We start from the raw sequence: 19,307 nt of genomic DNA on the forward strand, positions 1-19,307 counted from the left end.
CGATACCTCTTTGATCACTGACCATATATTTAACTTTATTCTGAGAGCTTTCTATTCTCTTGGCCAATGCATTGTTTTAGTAGTCTGATGAGTCGGCTTCAGCACTTTGCAGTACTGCCTGTAATGAAATTCTGTAATTGAGCTGTGACTATCCATACTAAAATACAGCTTCTGTTTCTCCTACATGATATTCCAATCCCACTGGTTATCCAAACTGGTTGCTTATTAGTACTGCATATCTGCTTACAGTTATTCAATGGAAAAGAGTTATCAAATAAGTGATAAAGGTTTGGAGAAATCTATTATATTTGTGAATAAAGTTGTCTGTATTGCTTTATTGGCAGATTTACCCTTTCAGATATGAATCTTCCTTGACTCCTTCCAGTATGGTATAACAAGCCATTACTAATTTTCCTCACACGGTACCATCAACCAGAGTACAATCTACGAAGATATTGTCTGTAATTGTGTTGCTGTTTCACTGAACTTTAGTCGGAAAGTACACTGTCTATACTAGGACTCAAATAAATCCATTAAAGTTCTTTCTCTGGAAACATGTCAAAAATTTTATACTGATATTACCCACACAACTAAGTAAATGTCTTTCTTAAAAACCAGCACAGCACAGAGCCACACCCAGAGAGGAAAATACTGTATCTGGACTCGAGGGTCAGGGTGATTATAACTACTTTTCCGTCAAAAATTCAAACTATACTGCATACCCTTCAAATATTTTATCTTTACGATGTTCCGATATGTCCACTCTGTTACACAGAAAAATACACTTGTGTAAATGGCCAGTCCCACCTTTAAGGAATCTTTGCATAGAAATCAGGTAAGTTGTGCTCTATCATCAGTACTTCTACACTACATAAACAATGCTGTGAGACACAAATTATGTGAGATTCAAGCTCCATTACAAATTTATTTACTCTACCTTTAATTTCCCACATATTTTGATGAAATAAGCTTACAAGCCTTCACATCTACAACTACAGTTTACTGAACTAATGTCCAACATTTCTTCGACACACAAAAATGACAGTACAACCTGCATACACATGAGTACGTAGCCTAATGTTAAACAGAGGGAACAACTTGCATTACCTGTTGGTAATACATGTCAAAACACGTTGGACTGCTTGCAACAGAAAGAGAAAGTTGTAGGAAAAATAAATACATAAATAAAAATTGTTACCAGGTATCACACAACACTGGAGTCAATATGAAAAATTTGTGTTTTAGAGGAGGTCCAACACCATAATGCAAAGGGTTAACACGTATTGTAATGTAATATTAACAAGACCAGATACAGATCAGATGAAGGGCATGCGAAACAAAGCTCTGTGCTTTTAGGGTCATAGAGCAAATAAACAGTGGGTTACAAACATCACAGACAATCTATTGTTACCAATTGTAGTAACTTCTACTGTGATAATTTATGAAATACTGGTTATAATAAATCACTAAGAACACCCCATAAAATATAAAATACAATAACAGTAGCAGCAAGCTAACATTAGACCTTTGTGAGTCAAAGAACCAACTACTACACAGACTAATAAACCGAAGCACTAGTGGAATGACTATATTTAACTACAAGTAGTGGCTCAAATGCACTTCTCCACATCTAAGTATATATGTACGAAATACAGCAAATTTTCCCTCCAAATTTTTGAAAAGTTTCTGGATTTGTAGTTATTTTATTGAGACAACTGTACACTGCATTCAGTATCATTTATTAAATTCTCAACAACCTGATACATTTACATTTGTATTTACTAATATCTAATTAACTTTTCCATAAATATTTTTCTCAAAAGTCTATTAATTTAAGACAAAGTAATAATTCAATCTCATTGTGCCATTCTTTTATTTCATTCCTGGCTTGCAGTTGGTCCAGTGTGCTGTATCCAATTCTAAGCTAGCCTGCTCACTTGCTTGATTAAAATCTACAATTTTTCTATGTAGTAGGTGATAACTATATGGACTATCTAGTTCATTAGAGCAATTAGCCTTATGGGTCATTACTTTTAAACTTTTTTTTCACTCTCATTTCTTGTGAAGTAACATTCCAGTTTTTGGTAAACTGTGTCCCTCCACGTACAGCCTGTAAACAATTTTTCAAGTTCCTTTTGTATTATGACATCTCCAGCTTCAACTACCTCTACTGAAACACCTTCATTCTTAGGCACCTTTCCAGTCTTTGTATCTCGAATGACTTTACAAACCTAATCTGGCACGCCTGCTGGCGTGTCATTATTTTCATCATTAACTTCATCTCCTATTCATACAAATATTTAAAGGTAACTTTAAATGTATGTACAATTACCTCTCTGTTCTTAATTACGGTTCCATTCAACATCTTAGCTGATGAAATGTGGTGACTAACAAATGTAAGTGCCTGTTTTGTTTTCTTCATACTTTCATAGTTTTCAACATTTTTAACAAAATTGTATTGTATTTTTTTCACACTGTCCTGAAGACATTCTCAAATAATTTTGTTTAATTGAGCATGTTCTTGGTTTTTGTTTGCTTGAAACTCTAACTTTCCTTTTGTTAATTGCCTTGTTCCATTTTTTCACAGTGTCACGATGTTTTTCTCTTTCCCTGAGTACCTTTGTAAAATAATTTTCCCTTCCTGTATAATTTTAACTTTTTAAGATCCTGAACGTTTTGTTTAATTTAATGCGGTGTGCCTCATTATTCTTAAATACATTCTTACAAGCAACATTTCTTATTTCCTACCAAATGAATCTGTTTCTTTCAAGCTTTGTACCAATTTCTATTCTGCATCTTATGAGTCTAATATTATTTGAATTTCTAAACTGCAGACTGTTCTATAACTAAGTCAGTTCAAATGGCAGGTGAAGGCAATGTCACAACACCTTCAACAGGATCACACCCAGCAAGCATTGTGATTTTTAAACAAGGCTTTGGGTTGAAGACATCTTTAGTTTGATCAAATACAGAAAATTTCACTTTTACTTTCATTTCACCCTTGCTTAATTTATTCATTACTTCACATCTTCAGGAAGAATGTGTTAAAAACAGAAATCATGATATTCTTGCCCATTTCTGTTGCCAGTTTGATTTTATATGAGTTCTTTTTTCCTTAATCGAGCTCAGATAACTTATTTATGACATTAACAAATGCACTTTATATTCTCTGGAGTAAAGAAATGTTAGTCATGAACTTAAAGAGTTCTTTTCAAGATAAAGGTAATGTAATTGAATATTCTTAGTATTAACTGTTCCTATACTGTAAATCAATAAGGATTTTGCAATTGTTATCTTTTGTATAATATTTGCCCACTACCTTGCAGAATGTTGTGTGTTTAGATGTAACATTTGCAATGATGAGTCTACTGAGATTAAGTACATACCACTCAGCTTCATAATGCATTAATAGCAAGCATGTTGCAACAGGTTATTACGAAAACATACTACAGAACTACCAACAACTGATTGACTTGCACTCTTCGTGACTGTCAATTCATCTCCACAGGCCCAATTAAATCTATTTTCATGAATTTTTTATATGTTTCACATTTATCTTTTCATTTAATGTGGTATTAGGTCAACTTGCAGTTGGTATCATATTCAACCCTAACTAATCACCAGAGGTTGGCGGTGATGTCAAATCACCAATAAACACACTAGTATGATTAATGGAAAATCTCATATAAGATGTGAAACAAATACTAACAAAGAGATAGAGGGGCTGGCCAGTACTTACCTCAGCTCAGTACAGCCGATAGATACACATAAAACAGAACTGAAAATTTACATTCCTAGCTTTCGGAACTTTGTTCCTTCATCAGGGAGGAGAGAGGGGAAAAAAAGGGAAGAAGGGAAAGTGGATTCAGTTACTCACAACCCAGGTTATGAAGCAACAGGGAAAGGTAAACAGGGAGGGTAGCAAGGATGGAGGCAAATGGCTTCCCTCTGACAACCATGCCTCCATCCTTGCTACCCTCCCTGTTTACCTTTCCCTGTTGCTTCATAACCTGGGTTGTGAGTAACTGAATCCACTTTCCCTTCTTCCCTTTTTTTCCCCTCTCTCCTCCCTGATGAAGGAACAAAGTTCCGAAAGCTAGGAATGTAAATTTTCAGTTCTGTTTTATGTGTATCTATCGGCTGTACTGAGCTGAGGTAAACACACTAGTATATCAGTCATGCATGTCAAATAAAGGAGAGTTCTTAACTATCCAGTTTGTAAGTGTTATATCATCGAATGAGCACAATGCTTATATGAAGTATATTTACAATTATGTTAAAAATTTGTACTAATCAGAAATGGATTATTTTCGGAATGGAGGATTTTCGTAGAACAATCCATAAGAAGAGCAGTGGGATGGGTACACACGCATGCATTGATTTGATTTTTGATTTGATTTTAACAGGAGAGCTACAACAGCTTAGGTCTAACCCGCCACTGCCCACACCGAAACTAAGTTTATTGTGCGGTATCACTCCCTGTATATCTAGTAAAGCAAACCAGTGCCCTTAAATAGTGCAAGGAGTCCCTCTACCAGTTTTTTGTTAGACACAATTTCTTCAGGTCTAGTTGTCCCGAAGATTCTGTATCTTTTACTCTCCAATGCCATGCATTCAAAGATTATGTGTGATGGAGTTTCTTCACCCTCATCACAGATCCTACATTTAGGGTCCTCTTCCATTATACCCATTGTGTGTAGGTGTTTTTTGAAGTTCCCATGGCCGGTCATCAGTCCAGTCATGAGTTTGATCTCTTTCCTGTTCAATCCCAGGATTACGGAGCTTCTTTTAAAACATGGCTTGGACATAATTACCTTACCATGTTTTTGTTTATGGACCTTGGTCCAATATCCTACATGCTGTTTCCTAAGCCAGTTCCATAGTTCTAATTTGATCATAGCCTTGGTGATTGCCAAGACTGGTTCTGGTCCAATAAATAGAGTTGTTGCCCCCATCCTAGCTAATCTATCGGCTTGTTCATTGCCACAGATCCCTGAGTGGCCAGGGACCCACACTAGGTACACCCTATTGCTTTCCCCTAGCTCCACCAGAGCCCTGTGGCAATCTGCAACAATCTTAGATCTTGTTGCAGGAGCTGCCAATGATTTCAGGGCTGCCTGGCTGTCTGAATAGATGTAGATGCTATGATCATTGTAGCACCTACTCATATTCTCCTCCACACATGCCATGATTGCAGTAATTTTGGCTTGGAATACAGAGGCCAGTTTCCCTAGAGAGATGCTGCTCTCCAGTCTTGGCTGAACCCCGTACAACCCTGCCCCAACGCCTTGATCTGTTTTCGACCAATCGGTGAACCAAACAATGTTCCCTGTACGGTGTCTAACTGTTTTCTCCCACTGCTCCCTACTTCCAATTATTATATTTAAGGCTTGTCGAAACAGTTAGGAGTTATCATATAGTCTGCGGGCATTTCCCCAGCCATACCTATATTTGCCTCACTCACTATGTTAGTGTGTGATTCTGGATATCCAAATGAGACCCAGTTTTGGCCAGTTTTAAGTCTGTATGCCCCAGCTGCTGCCTCCATCTTAAACCCAAAAGTGAAGTGGAGGCATGTCCAGCATGGCTTCCATTCCAGCAGTTAGTGTGCTGCTAATTCCGCCCGTTATGGCTAAACAGGCCAATCTCTGCACCCTAGCAAGCTCTTTAACAGCAACCCACTGTTCTACCTTCTTCCACCACACTACGGCCCCATAGGAAATCCTAGGTCTAACCACTGTGGTGTATATCCAGTGCATACCCATGGGTCTTAGGCCCCAGTTTTTGCCACAAGCTCTCCTAGTACTCACTAAAGTGCTTTTTGCCTTGGAGCAGATACTCTTAATATGAGGGGTCCAAGTTAGCTTCTCATCCAAGGTTATCCCTAGATATTTCACTGACACACACCTGCATTCTCGCATGCAAGTGCACACACACACACACACACACACACACACACACACACACACACACACACACACACACAGAGAGAGAGAGAGAGAGAGAGAGAGAGCAATATCAACAGTATTGAACTAAGTTTTTCACCATTACAGAAAAAGTAGAAAACTTATCTGTTTTTTTCTTAGGCTACAGAGGTTCAAACCAAACACCATGGGTCATTCAGAAACATATTCTGATATTCTGCATCTGTCATGAAGTCCACCTTCCAATGCCTTCAAGGGTATATTTTTCTTAAATCATGCATTGAAACAAGATTGACGCTATCAAAAGTTATCCTTCCCTTCTGCATAAAAGAGTGCTATTCAAATTCATTCTAAACTCCATAATTGTTTCTGTGACATGCTTAACTGAGTTACTTTAATCATATCAATAACCTGAGTAAGTAGCTCCGTTGTAAAGCCCGTACTACACACACTGCAATTACTGAAAACTCAGTTTCCAAGATTTGCAACCAAAAACTAAATTTTGCCCACAGGAAGACGACAAGAAAACCACCAACTAAACAGTAAGCTTTTGATATACTTTTATATTAGCAAAACTGTCACTACAAAATTTTTATCCAATATTCTGTCACTGAGTATGGAGTGGAAAATAACAATGGTGATTTAGTTACCTGTTCGTAATTCATCTACATCCTTCAATCCAACATGAATGGCTCTGTATCTGATAACTGCTAACTAGGATTCTCAACATCATCATCATTCACACTGCTCTCTTCTCCCACTCTGTCACTTCCACAGTCTTCAATCTTCCTTTTTCTATTCATATTCTGCATCAACATTATTTGTGTATGTAAGCCCAGTTCGCTATTTCATCTTTTTTAGATTTGAGTAGCCCAGATGCAAAAGCCGGTGAATGCATTTTTCGTCGATTTTTGAGTTGGACATATTGGCGCACAAATTTTTTCAGAACTTACACAATGGAATAGATTTCAGGGTACAAAACCCACTATACAATGTTGAAAATGGCCATAGAAAATTGTGTTTGCTTACAAAAGCCACTAACTACACAATGTCTTCAGATACAAAGCTCGCTAAATGTCCAACATCTGCAAAACCTGCAAACTTCAACAGGAATGGCAGTCGCCATGCCACATCCAAATGCAAAGCTAGCAAACTGACATCAGACTTCCCAACATAGACATTCAAAGCTACCTTTCAGTTTGTTATGATTAGAAGGGATATTTTTCTTATTCAGAGTTAGGTTGGCTGTGTTGTAGTGAACGCTTAGGCAACATTGAAGCTATCACTGCCGAAGCATTGCTAAAATATACACCAGTAAGCACAGTTCAGCTGATCAGGAGGGTGTCTGTTGATGTATTTGCATGCGTGTTTGAAGAAAATGAGTGATTTTGTGGATGGTTTAAATGTAGAAGATGGTACAGTAGCGTAGTCCAACCAATACAATGGACAATTCCTGCAAAACTGAAACTGGTAGCAATCTGGCAAAAAAGTAAGCGTGTAGTCCATAACAACTCTAATGAAAATTTGTGTTAAGTGCAGTAGATCTCACAGGAAGCAGCACGAAGTGCTCTCAAGCATGCATAGATGTGCTATGCAATACAATTACACTGTTGCTAGATTGCTCCCAGTTTCAGTTTCACAGGAATTATCCAATGGAGAGGATTTTAAGTGAGCACTGGGAGAGTGGTTGTTGGCAGTAAAACACAAAATTTTCCGCCAATCATGTGGTTTAATCACACCTTTTTATAAATGCTACCTGATTTTTTTAATTTCGCTTATCATGCTTACTACTCCTTTTATTTTTGCACATACAGACTTCTGCCTACTTTCCAAGACCCATGATGTGGTTCCCCCTCCCACCCTCATTGCCTTTTACTGCTTCTACATACTTAAGCATAGAATTTTGTTTAAGATACAAACCCAAGGCCTTCCCAGAGATGCCTGATTGTAAATATCCCTTCATAAAATTAAGATATAACAAACTTATCATGCAAAATGTACGAAAAATTCACCGAACGTTTTACAAAAACGAACCCTAGGGGGCAGAGCAACTAAATAGCTCACCATGTCTCTACCACATTCCCTAAAAGATGATCTGGTGAGAACAAATAAAGGAAATGAACCATCACCACTCATTGTTCTTCATCAAAAAAGAGGGGGTGAGGAGATCGCAAATGTTTCTATGTGCAAAGCAGTCTTTTTGTCAATTTTACAAATTAAGAAAGATAGGATTACCAGGCTGTACCACAAATTTTAACATGATGCAAATTCCCACTGAGACAAGAGGAGGCGACAGAAGAACAATGTTGTTTGAAGTGAGAAAAGAAAAAGAGTGAAAAACGATATTAAGAAGTTCATCGCCTTAAGATGTCTCTACTCACAAGGAGCCAACACCCGAAAAGTCTATTTACATAATGAACTGAGCATAACGAAGATATGGACCGTGTACTGAGAAGAGAACCCTGAAAAGCTGTCAAATACTATTACTATAAGAGCATTTTTTGACAAGATTTCAATACTGGCTTTGGTACCCCATATGTTGATACCTGCTCAACATGTTCAACACTGGAAAATAATATTGAAGTGGAAAAATGAAGCGCCGCAAAGGATAGCCTGCAAACCCAGCTCAAAGTCCACAATATGAGAACTGACATATTCTACACAAAGCTGAAAGAAAATAACAAGGAAGAAATAACTCTTAGCTATGACTGTCAAAAGAATCTAGTACTACCAAAGGTACTAGATCAAGTGGCCTATTATTCCCATCAGGCATACCTTTACAACTTTACAGTCTGCCAGAGTTCCGCCAGAACACTGAAACAGTGTTTTTGTACATATGGCTGAAACACAAATAATCCAAAGTATCAAACCAAACAGTGTCAATGGTTCAACACAGACTACCTCACCTAAATTTCAAAGAAGCGAAAAAACTTCGGTTGTTTTCCGACGGAGTTGGGTGTCAGAATAAAACCAGGACAATGATCGGCATGTTATGTTACTGGCTTCTTCTCAGAGCTCTTGACAATGTAGAAGAAATAGAACTGTGGTTTCCAATGGTGAGCCACTCATTTATCCCACCAGGCAAGATTTTTGGTAACACCGAAAGACCACTTCGCAAGTTGAGCATCATTGAAAACTCGTCTGTATACATTCAGCACACTGAGAAATTTGCAACAGTAGTGTATTTAAGACAAAATGAATATCCTGTTCAAGAGTGGAAAGAATACACGAAAGCTCGGTGAAAGTTACTGGTACTTCAAGGTTCAAAGAGCCACAAAAATTGTGTTCACAAAAAGCAAAAACAAGAAGATTTATCTAGTTTGTGGAGAGTCCTCCTACAGTTTTGAAGCTGGAGAGGGGAAGACCATTTTGAAGAAGGTAAAAAGTTTCAACAATGCAAATGGACCAACACCAATCGCAGCAGGTGTAGAAGTTCCAGAAGCGAAACTTGGAGACGTAGAAAAGCTTTTGGAGCTTCAAATTGTTGAAGACTGAGCAACCAATTACAAACTCAATTTCTACACCGACATGTTTGAAGGGCAGAAAGGCACTCCCCGAGTCACACCAGTCACTGCCAACCCTCAGAACAAGGAAGAAGCTGGAAGCGATTCTAAGTTGATGGACAATGTTGAGGTCGATGGTACTTAAAAGCAATTTTCACCCAATTTCACTTTCTAGACTTTTTGTCACTGTTTTAGCTATGATGCAACTTTCCACCAATTACTTCATTTCTAAAATTTTGTCACTGTTTTACTAAGAAGCAATTTGGAGTTTATTTTATTTTCTACAATATCTTGTAATGTCAAAAGCATTTAAAAAACACCTAATGTTGAACATTAATTTTTGTTCTCTTTTTGACATCAAACAAGTCAGTTTTTCCTGGTAAAATAATATCACTTTCACATTTTTACATACCAGTTTTGTAGGATTGTATTCTCTTTACATTCACAGTAATTAAATTCCTTCCTCCTGTCATTCCTGACATATCTCTGAATAGTGGGTTTTGCAAACAGAATATTTATTTCACAATTGAATTTATATGTTTGCAAAACCCACTAACTGCATGAATTGTGTGCAAAAACTGCTAAGTCAATGTTTCACTTAATATTTTAACATATAATACACAACTGCAAAAAAAGAAAGGAAATCTTTAATAGTTCGGATGTGAAAAGTTTTCCCTATTATCTCAGTTTTGCTTATCATGCAGTTAGTGGCTTTTGCATCTGGGCTACTCATTTATCCCTTTCTTTAGCGTGCTTATTTTTTTCCTTCCCCATTTTTTCCTTCCTCTTTTTCCCTCTGCTCCATTTTACCTCCATTCCTTAACCCCCCCCCCCCCCCCCCCCTCACTCATTCATATCTTGCCCACACATAGTTTTCTATTTGATTTTCTTCCTTATTTGAATTTGCACCTAGTTATTTGTTTCACTCCCATATTTAATTTACCAATTCATTAGTTCATAATCAGTCTATTCATACAACTGTTGGCTTTTTTGAAAAGATACAAATACTTGTTACGGACTTGATATTGGAATTCCACATGGTAATGGCATTCATAAAATGCCTTGTACCAAACGTATTTCAACCTACAGAATACAAGAAAGAGAATATTGTTCAAGTGTGTGCGCTCGGTACCAAATAAGACCCACAGGGGATACTGCATTTATACAAAGGGCAACACAAACAGTTACGAGTTTATCTGACCCATGTGAAAGCACCACAGAAACACTGACAAAACTTGTAGTAGCGGACACTTGAAGACAAATACAAGCCATCTCATTAAATCTACTTATAAAGTGTCAATGAGCAGCTAGAAATATACCATTCCCGTAGGGATCACGAGGACAAGAACAGATTAATTACAGCACATACAGAGGTGCTAAGCAATAATTCTTCCAACTTTTCATACATGAATGGGATAGGACAAAGCAGTAGTTGCTGGCACAATGGGAAGCATCCTCTACCATGCACTTCGCAGTGGTTCGGAGAGCATAGATGGAGATGTTGGTCCTTACCTTAACAGGGATAAAGAAATTGTTGTGTATGCCTGGAAAGAGAAGCTGCACACTAACACCTTTTTCTTCAATTTTAGTGACAACACTTGGCACAATAACATCTTTCTCAAGTGCTTCCCAACCAACAGTGTTATCAGTTCTTGATGCCCACCACTGTAAATGAAAACATACCAGAAGTCATATAAAACTCTAGGCCAACTCCATTAATTATACAATATAAATATATTTTGTACAGATATCTACTAACATCGGCAGAAATCAGACAAATCTGCAACTATAGTACGGCTACCATAATACAACATAAGACAAAGCTAGTTAGAGTTCCATTTCTATGGAAACATAAAGTTAATCTCCATAAGTGGTGGTGTGTGTGTGTGTGTGTGTGTGTGTGTGTGTGTGTGTGTGTGTGTGAGCAAAAACAATAAAAGGAAATGGAACTCAAAACATGCTGTGCACTGAAGAATACGCATCCAAAAGCCGAGCTCCAATATTTGATCACTTATTTACATGTCCAGTGACGACAAATATTTTTTACAAGTTTTCTCAAAATGCACACAGTCAGGAATATTTCTGAATCTCTTACATTAGATTGGCTAACAAATTTTGGAACTGTAACATTGATGATGATAAAACTCGTAGCTCTGAAAAAGAATTGATTCAAATGCTCGTCCAGTTCTCACTCCTCTTTATGTGCCTTTTGACAACTGAGCATATCTGCCAGTCAACGAGTTGCTACTTTTACTCCCAAATTATTTATAAAAGTCAATGATGTATTTCGGTCCACAGAGTAAGACTGCTGCATTAAATTTTGGAACTTTTGACAAGAAGTATTAATTTCTGAAAGAAAATACCATAACAGTAATTGATGACATAACAATCCTTCAATTATTCAGATTATTTAATCCATAAAATACTGATACTCACAAAATTATGTAAGATAACAACATTACTATTGACAGACGACACATTATCTGGAGTACATCTAGGTAACAATTCCATTTTAATGCACAAAATTCCTAAAATTGACACTATTCTTGATTTTAGTCTGGGCAATTAATCACACACAAACATGCACGTGTGCTGTGGTAGTGACTCGCCTGGGCGCATGCTGTGGCTGGAGAGCATATAGCCCAAGTACATTTGCCCTGTTCTCTATACTCCTACTTGGGCTGGACGAGGAATCTGAATCACTATCAGAACTAAACACCTCCCCACTATATCAGCATGGCTCGAAATGGCCCAGCCTGTGCCAAATTCAGCGAGATAGGGAAGAGAGAGATGCTGGAAGCCTTCTGGTCATTGAAGCATTCATTCAAGTTGAATGTCAGCGCACGCATTGGATTGCTGACTGATCAATGGGTCCTGGCGCACAGTCTGGTCCAGTCTGCAGGGCAGTGGGTGCCATCCACGTAGGATACAGGGACAAAAATTTGGTCTGCACTGGCACTTGAGTCTGAAAATGAACCACTACTGTTGTTGCATTGTGGGGGTGTCACTGGAGTTGATGGTAGCCAAAAGTGGCCTAGGGGGAAAATGGTTCCTCCACCCTCAGCTCCCTGTGCTGGTCTTGTCAACCACCTGTTGATGCCAAACACAAGGTTGTAGCAGTAACAGACAGGAATGTCCCAGGCACAGTGGTGGGGATCTCACCCAATTAGCGATTTTTGAAGGGAATGGGTGTCGGGACGGGGGGGGGGGGGGGGGGGGGGCAGGGGCAGGGGCAGGGGCAGGAGCAACGACATGTATCAGTCGATGCCTGACCACATGATTCTGGCCGGCTGTAACATCAAACATTTGCCAATGACAAGACCTTGGATTCGCTTGAGATTCTGCCTGGAAGTACAAGCCCAGATGTGGAAATCTGTGTGGTAATGTGGCTGTGTGCACAGATGGTGGCTCCACTGAGCCAGCTGCAGCAGCTCAGAGAGGTTGCAGGATCTGCGCCTGCACATTTCAGCCAGGGTATTTCACTGACGGAGGGGGACCAGTAGGTGGCAAAGTAGCTGGTGATTGTGTCATCAGAGTTATCTGTTACCATTATTTTGTGTACATGTGTCTTGAAGGTCCTGACCAACTGCTTGGCATCTGAATTGGAGGCAGGATGGAAAGGGACAGTAGTCACATGCTCAATGCCATTACGATGACAAAAATCCTGAAACGTAGATGCCATGAACCAATGGACATTGTTGGAAACTAGAGTGAAAGGTGTCTCTTGTACTGCAGATATGATGGGAAGGGTATAGGCGGTAACAGCTGTGACAGTGGTGGTGTTGTTGGTGGTGGTAGTCATCTCTATCACATAGGAAAAGTTAGAGAGGGCGTGACAACCAGCAAACACAATGCCCCTCAGAACAGACTGATGAAATCAACATGAACTCTTTGCCGGGGTTGGTCAGGGCGTGACCATGGGTTGCAACACTGTGGTGGGACTGACTTGTGTCGACGTAGGTTGCACAGGTCTAGCAGTTCCTGACGGGACGTACTGTGGCTGTGGCAGCCATTGCCTTCATTCTGTACATTCCCCAACATGCTGTGGGAGGAGTGGAGTGTGGGAGGAATGACTATACCTATGCCACAATGAAAACAGGTGCACCATGTCAGGTCAGTGCCTTTATGCAAATGCTCTGGCCAACAATGCAGTATGGCACCACAACACCCTGCAGAATAGTGGATTACACCATGTTTCTGCTGCCACTTTGCCTACCATAATCTGGAATTCATCGAGGGATTGTCACTGATTTTTGCTTCGGGCAAAATACAGCACTTCATGCCTGTCAAACTCTGCATCTGAGAGCAGGAAAGTACATCATGTTTGAGTGTTATAACAATACATGCTGGATGGCATATTAATCACAAAATAGCTGCATCTGATCATCGTCAGGCAACTGAAAGTAGGTGTAAGCAAGGACAATTTCTTTGAAAACTATTGTCCCTCAATGAATTTTGGTCAACAATTCTCTCAGCTACAAGTTGGATACAGACTGAGATTTGCTTGAGCATAAGCTGTAGACTTAAAATCACCACAAATGCTAATGATCCATTTGGTTTCTTAACTACAACTGCGGGTACAGCTCACTGGTTGGAAGACACCAGGGATATAATTCTAATCTTTGCAACCATGAAGTGAAGTGTAAAAGTATCTAAGCCAAAAATGTTAGTTGTCATCCATTAGTTGACTACTACTAGCAGGGTTAGTTGCCAAACTACATTTTTGTGCTTAGCTTGGACTACAATCTTACCCCACAATGGGATCGGCTGGTCACTGTATGTCAGCCCGCTAAATTGAGAGGACTTCAGATGTGGAGACCATTGTGCCACTACATGTCCTCATTTATCAGAGATATAGCTGTGCCTTTGACCAACTGAAAATCCACTGTCAGCACACAAACAGTCAAAGCTGTTGACATATGATTGCTGAGGAGGCACTTGCTGGGTGCCACGGTTTGCGGCATGCAAAACAGGTGATGTCACACAAATGGCAATGATGCCATTGCTCTCAGGACCACAATCTGGATACAGCTTGATGGTATGGACTTTACTGGGCCACACTGACAATGATGGGAATGAAACTGTTACATCAGCCCCTGCTCACTTTAGGACACGCTACCGGTGAAGAAAAGCACTTCTGTTTTCGCACCTCTACCAATGAATAGGGCAGTGAGTCACCAACTACAGCACTAACCACTGAAACCCATGTCACCGGACTATCAGATGGAAAGATGTTCAGTAAATTGTATGACGATAACACTCGGAAGTCCTAAGTCAACCGTGGAGCACAACAGAGGTTAATACTACTGACACTGTCAACACCAGAGGAAACATAGCTTGCAATGATGCAGTTATTGTGTGAGCCTTGGCAACTTCTAAATCACTGCTCAGAATGGTATGACAGAACAACATTATGGATTATGGATACCACATATGATGTGCCATGCTGACTAAAGGAAAAATCACATCTCTGTGCCAAGCCTTATTAGTTAGCGGCCTATGAAGCATAGGCTTGCTTACGTTGTTTAAGACATCAACTGAACTTGAGCCTAGTCGTTAAGACATGGGTTTGGTAATCATAACAGTTAGTCAGAAAACCACAAAAATCAGAAAAATTCAAATTACTAGGCTTACAGAGTGGGCATAGCTTTTGTACCATTTTGTACAGTTTATACTAATAGAAGGTAATAAGAGGGTACACTGACATTCAGTGCCGGTCATTTGGTTTGCCTTGCAGTGAATAACCAAATTGTGTAAACAGATCTCCCAACTCTTGTTTGCCTTGTTGAAGGAAGCAGATGGCATTCAGAGAGGCGAGGAAACTGCAGCTGTCGAATGTTGTTGGTTTTAAAGCTGTTGTAACAGCAGGCTGCTATGACTGGTGGAATTCCCACTGTTTTTCTTGGTTGTTAAATTCAGGGGAGGTGACCAAACAGCGAGGTCATCAGTCCCATTGATTTAGGCCTTTCAAAGGAACCATTCCGGCATTTGCCTCAAGTGATTGAGGGAAACCACAGAAAACCTAAATCCGGAAACCCGTACGTAGATTTGAATTGTTGTCCTCCCAAATGCAAGTTAAATGTGCTAACAACCGCGCCACCTCGCTCGGTCTGTTTTTCTAGCTGTTGCTGTTGCATGTGCAATTGTTGCTGCCACAACTTTACAAACCAAGGATCCCTGTTCTCCTGGAATAGCTGTACAGTGAGCAAGTTCTCATAGGCATTTTCCTGTCCTACTCTGGGCAGCTGGAACACTGCTTATAATCACTTGCATGGGTGGTAATGCAGAGATCGGTGTAACAAAACAGGCAGTTATTGTGGTTGATGACGGCAGAGTCCTCGAAGTGAACAGCTAATGAAAACATGTATAGAGTGTAGCAAAGGCGTATTAAGAGCATACTACAGTCCAGGGAGCAATTCAAATCACAAATGTAAGACACATAACTCTACTGTTTAATGATGCATAACTAAAGGTTTAAGAGCTTAGCAAGGGACTGACCGCCAAGTGTCAGGCCCTGGTATTTACAAGCAATCTTGTGTCAGCAGACAGCTCCATGTGACATGTTCACCATAGCGGCACCTCAGCAGGAGCAAGGTGTGTCTGGAACATGCAGTCTGACTATCTCTGACCTGTTCTCCATCAACTATGGATTTCACAGTAAGTACTATGGACAGCAGCCATTACTGTCCCATCCCTCTTAGGTCACCATGACATTGTCTTTCAGCAAAAAAATACAATACTACACATTGCCTGTGATGTCCTGGCCTAACTCTACCCAGAGGGTGTTACGACTACTGCCCTCTTCAGCACTTTCTCCATTGTCAACTAATTCTCAAGGGTTGCCGCATGACTGTCACTCCATAGAGGGTGAACATTAATAATAAAACCAACAAACTTCAGGGTCGGATTCCTCACTGGAAATGGAGGAAAAAAGGTCCTATAAATGTGTGTCCGGAAATTGACAGTGTGAGTGCAATAACGAAAGGTCACCCTCGAACACAATACAGAGCTGTGTCACATCCATTTCACAACAGAAGTTCAAAGTTGCTACCATGGGATGCAACACACATGTTCACACATTGCACAATAGATTGCCACACTCTTTCACATATTCTGGCCTCTCTCCAAATAGTGTCACAGGCATCGTGAACACACTGTTGAACGGTCTGCACATCAGGAACTGGTTCAGCATACACAGCACTTTTCAGATGACTTTAGAGGAAAAAAATCTAGGGGGTTTAGATCCAGTGATCTAGCAGACTATGCTACAGGGCCTCACATCCCATCCAATGTCCAGAGAAGATGATGCTGATGATGTGTCGGTAAACTGTAATGCAGAAGTGGGCTGGTGCTCCATCATGCAGAAACCACATAACCTGTCTTACTGCCAAAGACATATTCTCAAGCAGCCCAGACGGAGTATTCCGCAGGAATAATAAATGATCCAAGTATGTGGTTGCACACAATCCCTGCCAACGCACTGATGGTGTACTGATGCTGATGAAATGCCTCAACCATTCCCCAAGAGTTGTCAGGCACCCACAAATGACGATTATGTAGATTGATTATAACAGTTCTGGTAAAGGTTGCTTCGTCAGTAAAGAGGACTGACGACAGAAATCCCACAATTGTGATGGTCTCAGTGCAAAAGACATCGACAAAATCTTTCCTTCCCTAGAGTTTGCACTAGGGTTTGTCTCAATATCCTGTAGCAAAACTCAGTCCACCAACTCCCAGCACATTCATCTGCCTTAAAGGACCAATGATCACACAAAGGCCCAAAAATGGCTTGACTTGTTGTGAGAAGTGGTTTAGTGTCTGCGAGGATTCTTGTTTTGGTAGAGCCATGCTGCCTCTTGATCGTTTCCATCTGCTTGGCCATATACAGACACCATCTTGGCTTGTTCCTGGCATGAATACTAGACCATTCTGCTGCTTACAGTCTGCTGTATCAATCACACAACCTCCAACACAAAAGGAACACATGGCCACTGTCATAGGAACTTCATTTGTCAGCACCATCTACCACAGCAACAATGTATTTCTGGACACATGTTCATAGGACCTTTTTTCCTCCATTTCTAGTCAGGGATCCATCACTGTAATTTGTTAGTTTTCTTAATATTCATCCACCATATTGGTGGATGTATGGCTTTCCATTAGCTTCTGTCTGCAGATATATGCACCATGGTATGTATGTATGTATAATGACACACCCATATCTATCATCCAAGCTCACTTTGACTCATTAGAGCCAGGTTAGAGCTGTTGCTGCCAGAGGTGGCTGCTCTATATACTGAACCGTACATGCTGTATGTCCCCAAACATACAAAAAGTAATCGTGTACTATTCCTACTATATTGTGCAGACACAATAGTGTTAAGGACAGACGTAGGGCAAACTTCATTCTTATACTTAAACATATATATCTCCAAAAATATTACAGCTGAAATAGTAAAACATGAGAGTACTATGTACAACATAATGTTTGACATTCTGTGCCGTTTTTGTTTGAAAATGCCTATTGACATATACTTTATATGGATCTAAGTTTTTAATTATCATTGATCCTTTAATGTACCTTTTCTCGTAAACTAATCAAGCAGTAAAACTGGAATTTCACAGTTTACATCTGCATAAGAGGCTAATAAAAAACCTGAAACAGATTTTTGTTAAAGGTCACAGCTGCTGTGAAATTAAGTTTTCAGTTTTGTGTTAACCGAGACTGATGATCACATTGAGAGCAATATTTGCTCATTACTTGAAAGTCTAAGATTTTCCCTGCACCCACACTAACAGATGATACACCATGAAGTTATGTATGGCCCCTCTTCACCCAGTTTCCATCACAAGAGACACACAGATCAGTCTTCACTACACAGTGTCCTTCTTCCCCCTCACTGTTAATACCTACAGCTTCCTCAACAGCTGCTTTCATGCCCTCCTCGAACTCAACTTCAAGAGCACTGAGGAGAATTCTGTGGCAACCACAGAATCTAATCACTGGTACAGACATGTTCATCGAACCACAAAACAAATGTGTGCCGTCTCTGCCCGCACATAAGCATCTCAAGGCTTAACACAATATTGTATTCACCTCATACATCTTCCCATGGAGAGCAGAAGCCTTGAACTGAACATCATATATACAAACTTTACACAACATATGTATATTACTTGCAACGCCAATTCTGTCAGTGCCCTTTGAGCCAAATTACCACATGCACATGAAACATTAATCACATTGGCAAGTAATTCTAAGTCAGTGTATCTAAATCCACAGCAAACTAGTCTTTGGCACTACACACAGCATCACCAATTCCTTCATTAATTTTCTTCTTCGATGAACTCAGTGACTTTGTCGAAAATTGTTCTTCACACTGAGGAGCGGCAACTATAACAATGTTATTTAAATTTCCTGTACCTTTTACATGTGAAATTTGACATTTCCTCATTTCTTTGAATATGCGTCCACTGTTACAACCTATTTCGAGAAATTAAAAAAAGATTGATATATACAAGACTAAAAACTGAAATAAGTTTGTAGCACACACGATCAAAAAACAAATTCTAAGCGAAGAAATAAGCAAATATTCTCTTTCTCACAACCTTTTAGACTCACCGGCAGCTCATTTCAATTGTGTGAACAAAAAATTAATGCACAAAAAATTTATATTGTAGAGAAGGTGCAGATGATAGTACAGACAGAGAGGGCATGGCAAGCGCAGACACCCAAACAAAGACTTTTAAAACATATTTCAACCCAGAATTCAATTATGAAACTTTGCTATGTTATTCTCATAGAATAAATTATACAATTAAAAAAAAAAACGAACTTTTTGGAATTCTGCCCTACATCTGCCCTCGATGGTGAGCAGTG

At 39.6% G+C, this 19,307-nt stretch overlaps 1 protein-coding gene across 1 annotated transcript in view; it reads right to left on the reverse strand.

The window, feature by feature from the left end:
- LOC124605377 (protein RRP5 homolog) overlaps positions 1-19,307 on the reverse strand; it is a 180,339-nt gene that overhangs the window by 99,143 nt on the left and 61,889 nt on the right. The window contains exon 12 of the mRNA XM_047137012.1: positions 10,940-11,092. Within this exon, the coding sequence (XP_046992968.1) occupies positions 10,940-11,092 (153 nt within the window). The remainder of the gene's footprint in view (positions 1-10,939; positions 11,093-19,307) is intronic.

Source organism: Schistocerca americana, chromosome 3, assembly GCF_021461395.2.
Source record: "Schistocerca americana isolate TAMUIC-IGC-003095 chromosome 3, iqSchAmer2.1, whole genome shotgun sequence".
In the NCBI taxonomy this organism is placed as follows: domain Eukaryota; kingdom Metazoa; phylum Arthropoda; class Insecta; order Orthoptera; family Acrididae; genus Schistocerca; species Schistocerca americana.